The sequence below is a fragment of the Neolamprologus multifasciatus genome, chromosome 13 (genome assembly GCF_963576455.1).
Source record: "Neolamprologus multifasciatus chromosome 13, fNeoMul1.2, whole genome shotgun sequence".
NCBI lineage: Eukaryota > Metazoa > Chordata > Actinopteri > Cichliformes > Cichlidae > Neolamprologus > Neolamprologus multifasciatus.
The window spans coordinates 2,699,595-2,707,607 of NC_140451.1; the positions used below are offsets into that span (position 1 = coordinate 2,699,595).

Sequence of the window (8,013 nt, forward strand, 5' to 3'; positions counted from 1 at the left end):
AGACCCTTAATGAACCCAACATCAACTCCAAATAAGCACAAATATGCAACGTGTATGAAATACTTCTAACCGTACTTGTAATGAAAGTTAACATAGTGGAAGGATCCTCAAATGGACATCTTCAATAAACAACTTTAATGCAACATCAATACTGTGAGAAATATTAAATGGAATAATGCTGTAAAGAACGTTATTGATGCAGTTATAATGATGCAGATTATATGGCAGCAATAAAAACTTCTGTATCTCCACAGGGTCATTTTTTTCCTTTGGTTAAAAGCTGTCACGTTTGTTTATTTATAGCACCGAACCACAGCAATGTTTAAGCTCGAGCTGCTTCATACTTGCAGCCCCAACACTGGTTTATATTTATTATCAAAGTCTGTTGGACCCAGAAAAACATCAGCCTGACTTTAACTGATGTGTGAGCAGTTTGCTAATCCCTCTGCAGTCAACACGTCAGTCGCAATAATTCAGTTCAATCATATTGTTTAAATGATGCTTTTGACTTTTATTACACAGAGTGTCGACTCTTAATGAGCACAATTACAAAGTGTATAAAATAAAATAAAATCACAAAAACTGCTTTAATCATTTTATTCCTAACACAATGCAGCCAACTGGAACTACTCTGTCAGTTAGTGCGTGATCCTTCAAGCGCTGTAAACGCGACTGATCAGTCATGTGACCTGGCAGTGAGTCTTTAAGCGCGCTCGATCATCCGGGTAAGGAAAGAGAAGGCGGAGAGCCCACAGCATCACTCAGGAAGCTCCAACGTGTCCCTGGGTTCAAGGCTCCAGGACGTCAGGCTGTCAGCGGCTGCAGCAGATTTTTCACAGGTTGAGCTTCATGTCATTAAAAGTGCCGGATCACACAGCCTGCTCAAACACCGACTAAACGTTGTTTTCATGGAAACAGGCTCCTTCATTCAGGTGGCAGAGCAGATGCAGGTAAAGGACAGAGGAGTGATACAGAGTGATGATCAGACCAGGACCTATAACTCAACGCTGTCACTGAACTTGTTCTGTAGGAAGAGTCTTCACTTACTTCCTCAGACTCTCAGGAAAAACACAGCAGATAAGATCCAAGGAGCAGCCTGAGCCGCAGCATCTTTGACGGCTGACGGGCTTCGGCTCGAGCGCTGGAATGATCCGCTCTCATGTTCAGTTTCTCAACAGTTTCTTGTGAGCACATCGATTACATTTTACTTTAATGCTGCAATTAAATGTACTGAGATTGGTCTTCATGAATAGGAATGGCTGACCTGGGAGTGCATACAAAAATGTCACATGTGACGAGGTGTAAGATCAGAAACAGCTTAAAAAGGTGATGTAACAGCTTCCTGTCAGGCTGGGTTAGCACGAGTGCGTTCGTGCATCACAGACTTGCTGCTAGGATCTTGGCTCGGTTCTCTTCGTACTGGTGCAGCATGCTCTGCAGGTTGTGGTCAGCAGGAATCACCTGCAAACACACACATCATTCTTAAATATCAGGAAGGTCAGTGTCAGCTATGAAGGATTTACTCTACACAGAAAGCAGCACAAACATGGCTCCAAACCAGCGATTAAAGCCGGTGTTAAAACAAACGATGATAGAGTGTCCCTACGCTGCACTAAAGGACAAACCTGGATAAAACTAATTGTAGGGACGGTTTCCCAAACGTTCTTCATAGTGGGGTTGAACATGCTTCATCACAAAGAAAAGTTTGAAGCGTAATCCTGACAGCAGACAGTCTTCTGAATCAAAACAGAGCTGTTACTCTGAAAGAGACGCCTGAAAGCTGAAGGCTCCGCCTCTCAGTCTACTGTGGTGGCTGAACGTCTCTGTTTCTGCAGTATTTTGGATCAACTTTTTAGGACATCCTGATAAGAATGAATATGTCCAGCCTAGAAGTAATAAATGCATGAACAGGAAGAACACCACTACACAGGGCTCTTCTATACAGTGACCCTTTTTCCAGCAAAGACCTAAATGAGTGGATAGAGTTGGATAGAAAGAATAGAAAAAAGTGCTCGTATGTGCTGTGTGTGGATGGGTTAATGAGGCATACAGTATGACATGCTTTAATAAGAACGAGTCCAATCACACTGACACAACTGGTGCTTCAAAAACAACTCGGGTCACGGAGCTTCTGTGGATCAGATGCTCGATCAGACCTGGGAGTAGGGATGGGTACCAGTATCCGGTGCCATGATGGCACCGGTTCTGTCATAAACTGTAGTAACCAGACAAAAAAGCAGCGCACATTTCGGTGCTTTTTTTTCCTGAGCTGTGATACACTTTGAATTCTAGCCAATCATTTTACGTTTCCGAGGATAGTAGGCGGGTCCAGGTACGTACGTTCTTTTAGAGCAGAGCTACAGATTAAAAATGTCCAAGGCGAAGCGGTCAAAGTCTGGCTGTACTTCACAGCAAAAGATGCAAACTCAGCAGCTGCAACAAGTGCTTTAAGCTGATACTGTGATACTGTCAAAGGAGGTAACACCTCAAATCTGATGAAACACCTGGCGACGCATAGCGTTTTTTTTAAAGCCGAGAAATGCGCCGTATTTGATAGCTTGCTGCGAGACCTCACACCGAGCACATCTACTGCGGGTGTGGTGCCTGTTATCGACCCGGAGTTAGCAACATCCCCCAAAAACCCGAAGAGGAGAGTCCTGGCCCCTAGCCCTGCCAGTGTAGCAGAAATGATGAGGATGATGATGGATCAAGCACCGGCACCGTTTCAAAAGTACCGGTTTGGCACCGGTATCGGATAAAACCTAAACAATACCCATCCCTACCTGGGAGTTTGGGCCCAGGCTCCTCGTCTTTCTAATCCGTGTGGAAGAGTGCACTGACCGGTCCTTGGTATGGGGGTGGGCTTAGTTGCAACAATATTTAGGTGGGTGGCATGAGACAAGAACCCAAGGTTTCCCCAAATCATTGTTATCAGTGTAATTCACTGTGTGGTTTGAGTGAGTGTACCTGAAAGCACAGCTGTGCTCGTGTGAACACTCACCAACACAGGAGCAGGAACAGGCCAGGAGGTACGCCTAATCAGCCACTCCTCATAAAGCTGGTGAATGGACTCCAGATACTCCTGGTGGATGGATGGACACACACACACACACACACACACACACACACACACACACACACCTCTGAGAGGTCTTGCATCCGTTTCTAAGAATGGCTCACTGCTGATATTTATGGGCTCCGAAGTTTAACAAGGATTTTATTTCAGAAGGTCTTTTTATCCAGAATGACTCTGATTCTTTGGGATTTTAATTTTCATGTTTGCTGCCCCACTAAACCTCTTGTGAAAGACGTGCTGAACCTTACTGACTCTTTTAACCTTGTTCAGTCGGCGCTCCCTCCCATCAGCGTGGACGTACTTTGGATTCAGTCTCGTGCTCTGTAATTATGTGATATTCAAATTTGCACTTATGATTCAAATTTCTGTGCTGACCAGTTAAACCTGTGCGCGAGCTCTGCATCATCTCTCCTGCTGGACATTTGTCTGCTGTTATATTGGGGCCTTTATTTGGGTACCAGCCAGGCTCTGCTCCCTCTTCTCCAGCCTGCTCACAGGGACGTGAACGTGACAGCATTTCCCCAAGTTTTGGCTTCCAGTAAATTTTAGATTTGATTCTAAGCTTTGTTTGTTTTTAAGTCTCTAAATGGATCGGCTCCCTCTCACCTCTCTGAACATCCTCCTAACAGCACTTTCAGGTCTTGTTGTTCCTTGAAGCAGACTCACACAGAGCAGCCGGCCGGTGGCTACATCGTAACTTTGGAACACTCTGGTTTTCAAATGAGGACCTCCCCAACACTGAAACTGACGACACATCTTTATTCCCTTATTGTGACTCTTTTCTTTGTTTTTCTGACTTGTCTTCTGTTTTTCTGTTGGGTTTTTCCCAGTTTGTGCAGCACTTTGGTCAACCTGCTGTTTAAAAACATACTTATAAACACACTGACGTGAATTGACAGGACGCCTGCTGTAAACTTGTCATGTATGTTTTGTAGTATCAGCAGCAGTTGTCTGGTAAGGTGTAAATAGTCACTGCAGTCCATGTAGTGAAGTCCCAGGTGAACAGAACCTGGAGCGAGGAGGAAGCCGTGTGCTGCTGCTCACATCTTTAGCCTTTTGTTGCATCTCTGGGAACCAGGTTTATCTTTAAAGCAGAGCTCCGGCATTTGCACGTGTTTCAAACAAAGTGTTAAATTAATTAAAAGCCATTTGCTTTGACAAACCTCAGATTTTTCACCATGAGTTGGAAATGTTTTCAGATTCTCTGGAAACTTCAAATGAAGTGAAGCACGAGCTCCTCACCAGTGGAATGACTTTCTCCTCTTCTCTGCATCGCTGCTTTAACCTTTCATGGCAGGTCTGAGGAGACGTCTGCAGGTAAACTGGAGCCAAATATGACACGTGTCATTATTATTACCCCGACTACATGAACTCATTTCATTACATAGGAATGCCATTTGTATAAACACACAAACTCAAAGACAGAGTCCGTTCTCATCATGCACAGGATTCGTTCTTTGTTTCTTGATGCTGAGCTGCAGCAGGTTTGTTTGCTTGTGTTGTACTCACCAATGAGATCAACAGGAATGCAAACGTTAGCTGTAATCCAGTCAAACCACTCGCTGAGAACAGCGTAGTCCACCTCTGGCATTTTCCCACTGGAAGAAAAACATGAAATAATACTGTAATTCTGCTCTACTTAGCACTCAAAGCACTTTATAAACATGTTTCTATCTGACCTAACGAGCTTGGAAAGAAAACCGACCGCACTTCTTAAAATGTCTTGAAGACGTTTCAGCTCTCACCCGAGAAGCATCTTCAGTTAAGGTCTCACAGTGATTTCACCCAAAACCTCCGCTGATCATGACCCACACCCCATGTCACACGCTGGCACATGATCAATAGCAGGTCAACAACACCAACTACGGCTTAAATACGCGGGACTCTCCACACATTGGAGGTTCAACCATCGACTATAGCAGTCAAAGATCAAACCATCAACGCTCTGATTAGTCAGTGACCGTCTCTACCTCCCAAACCAGCCCAGCTCTCTAAATTCCCATAAATGTCAGAAATGCTCAGTCACAGGTTGGATGATTCATTTGAGACAGTTACACATTTTAAATGAAATGTTACATTTTAAGTAACTGCCTTCTCTGTTTACATCGCTGTGGCTGTGAGGCCATTACTGCAAATCAACATCTGGACTAAGACTTGGCTACAATGATACATGACTGAACACGACCTTTATTTATCACTGAGACATGAGAACAGATGCTGAGCCTGACTGAAAGAACGATCCATCCTCTCTGTCTGTACATAAACATGCACGGGTTGCACACTCTCCGACTTCAGCGCTGCAGGGCTGAGTTGTGCAGATGACTCCATCGCTATAGTTCAGTTGAAACTGTGCGGATGATCCATGGATCAGATTACTGTACCTTCTGAAGAGATTCTCCACAAAGATGTGCTTGGCGCTGAAGAGAGATCTCTCCATCATCCTAACAGGAGCTGCCTGAAACCAACAAGAAACAGCACGTGTGCAGCATGTCTGTGTGCAGCATGTCTGTGTGCAGCATGTCTGTGTGCAGCACGTCTGTGTGCAGCACGTCTGTGTGCAGCACGTCTGTGTGCAGCACGTCTGTGTGCAGCACGTCTGTGTGCAGCACGTCTGTGTGCAGCACGTCTGTGTGCAGCACGTCTGTGTGCAGCACGTCTGTGTGCAGCACGTCTGTGTGCAGCACGTCTGTGTGCAGCACGTCTGTGTGCAGCACGTCTGTGTGCAGCACGTCTGTGTGCAGCCATCAGTGTGCTAGCCCAGGCTATATGGTGTTAGCATGCAACAAATCAAGCACAGAGTAAACCAGCTGTGGTGCTAGCTAGCAGGACCCTTACCACAGCTGACAGGTGTCGATCCAGCATAGTGAGCTGAACGTAGGTCTGCAGCGTGATGCCCCAGCGCTGAGGATCCTGGTACATTAAAGCCTGCGGGGACAGAACCTGCAGGTGAACAGCTGGACTGACATACAGGGAAGTCACACTACCAACCAGCACTCAACACATTCCCAGAGCATTTGATAAGGTTGACCGGACTCCTGAGGAAGCAGCGGCGTGTTAAGCAGCGGCGTGTTAAGCACTCCAGCATCATAAAAGCACAAAATGTTTTGGAAGCATCCTTCCAGCTCATTTCAGCTCTGCACACTGACGACACGGTCGTGTACGTTACCAGAGGGTTGTGCCCTCGGACATCTCTCCATTTAGAGATCGGCTCTGTAAGGACCTGCAAGGAGAGAGGAACACATTCGTGAACAAATGGTATACTTGGAGCTCGGCAACACTGGAAATCTTGAACGCACACAGCTACACTGCACAAAGACTCTGACCTCGATACTGCTGGTTTTGCTGAAATATTCCAGACATGTTGTCTTCCCACTGGCGATGTTCCCCTCAACACAGATCTGAACACAGATACAGGCAGACTGTCAGACGCTGCTGTGAGTCTCTGAATATTCATCACTTCCACTGAGAAACTCTGGACGATCAGTCCCACATGAGAATCTGTCCACATTCACATCAATCCCAGCATGCACCGAGGGACAAACTCAGATTAAACATGGAGGCTCACCACTGCTTTCCTGTCCTCGCCATCCCTCAGCAGCTTCCCTTAGAAGGGAGACAACACAGTGAGACTCGATTTCACTTCCTGTAAGTGTTATTGATTGATTGATTGATTTGAAGGGGGCTCAATACTGTGGGAAATAAAAGATAAAACCTCAAAGAGCTCGTTTTTAACTGTTTGTTTCCCCACATGTTCTTATGACGCTATTCTGAGTCACGTTAACTGACTCTGCAGATACTCTGTAGGCTACAATTAACCTGAGTTCAGCACTGACCTGCAGCCCCGGGCCGTGTCCCGCTGCGGGCTCTGGACGGGACCAGTCTGAATCCCCCGGCACACGCTTTCCTCCACCCGCTCCATCCAGCCCACAAACATGCCGGCGCCACGGCACGGCGAGCGGACACGAGTGTGACACACACCGACATCAGTGTGCCATGTTAACAACCTGTACACGCTCCTCTGTTCTCACACAGGAAGAAGAAGCGCCGCGTTTCTTCTTCGAATTATAAGAAGCCGCATCGCTGTCAAACAGCGCCACCTACTGTACTCTCCCCGTGTCCACACGAACGTGTGTTCAGCTTCCATCACTGACACAATGTTAGTTTTTCTCCAGAGCAGATCCGCGTTATTACACACGACAGCTGCACACTGTGTGTAGCCAGAAACAAAACGTCAGTGAGGAGCTGTGGAGGGTAACTGTGTTGGCAGTTTATTTATTGTCCGATAAAAGAGCTAGCTGTTAATGCTATGTTCTTATTATTTAGTAGTGATGGCCAAATGAAGCTTTCTGAAGCTTGTATTGAAAAACGGTTCATTACTGGAAGCTTTTCAACTCAGTCCTCTCTGGTGACATCTGGTGGTCAAAAATATGAAGAGCAGCTTGAATCCACAAAATAAAACCAACCGCTTCATTTGCTCACTCTACAGAGCGGTGTCCTGTCTGATATTGGGCCTCTGTTGTGTTGCTTTGAACGTGTATTTTTGGGGGGTTAAAAAATGTGGTTTAGTTGTTTAATAAATAATCGTGACCAGTAAACTCTCCTTGTTTAAACATGCACCATTGTGTGGTCTTTCTTTGCTTGTGACTCCTTGATGTTGGTAAATACAATAATTGAAAAATACCACATTACATATAATATACATATAATAATGTACAACACATTATGGAGTATGCTTCTGCTGTGAGGTCCTGCCTCCATGCACTTGTGCAAGAGCTAGACGGGTATGTTTATAAATAATATTACATTAGGGAAATTTTCCCAGACATATTTTTGACCTGGGGGTAGAATTGATTGTGAACTGGAAAGGGAAAATGCTTATGAACTTGCAAATTAAAAACATGATGCATTTAAAGTAACCCTTTTTCATTTTTATTTTT

The 8,013-nt window shown here is 45.4% G+C and overlaps 1 protein-coding gene across 2 annotated transcripts; it reads right to left on the reverse strand.

Annotated features, from left to right (window-relative positions):
- Positions 1-487: 487 nt before the first annotated feature.
- Positions 488-7,143, reverse strand: tk2 (thymidine kinase 2). 2 transcript variants are annotated; one of them, XR_014877522.1, is made up of 11 exons: positions 6,910-7,143; positions 6,642-6,679; positions 6,400-6,474; positions 6,243-6,296; positions 5,912-6,001; positions 5,458-5,531; positions 4,586-4,674; positions 4,319-4,398; positions 3,002-3,082; positions 1,048-1,461; positions 488-922 (listed from the first exon to the last, which is right to left on the reverse strand). XR_014877522.1 is itself a non-coding variant. In XM_085182396.1 (10 exons), exons 1-10 carry the CDS (start codon positions 7,058-7,060, stop codon positions 1,378-1,380), a joined length of 816 nt encoding a protein of 271 aa, XP_085038522.1. In that variant the 5' UTR covers positions 7,061-7,143; the 3' UTR covers positions 488-1,377. The 2 variants fall into 2 exon arrangements, 1 of the variants encoding a protein (XP_085038522.1); XM_085182396.1 differs by having other exon boundaries at positions 488-1,461.
- Between the last annotated feature and the right edge of the window lie 870 nt (positions 7,144-8,013).

Bases quoted from the DNA above. Each gene is read 5' to 3' on its own strand.
- tk2 (XM_085182396.1), bottom strand. From the start codon at position 7,060: ATGTCGGTGTGTGTCACACTCGTGTCCGCTCGCCGTGCCGTGGCGCCG. The intron at 5,532-5,911 runs GTAAGGGTCCTG...TGTTGGTTTCAG, and splicing joins ATCGACACCTGTCAGCTGTG to GCAGCTCCTGTTAGGATGAT. The intron at 4,675-5,457 runs GTACAGTAATCT...TTTTTCTTCCAG, and splicing joins GTGGAGAATCTCTTCAGAAG to TGGGAAAATGCCAGAGGTGG.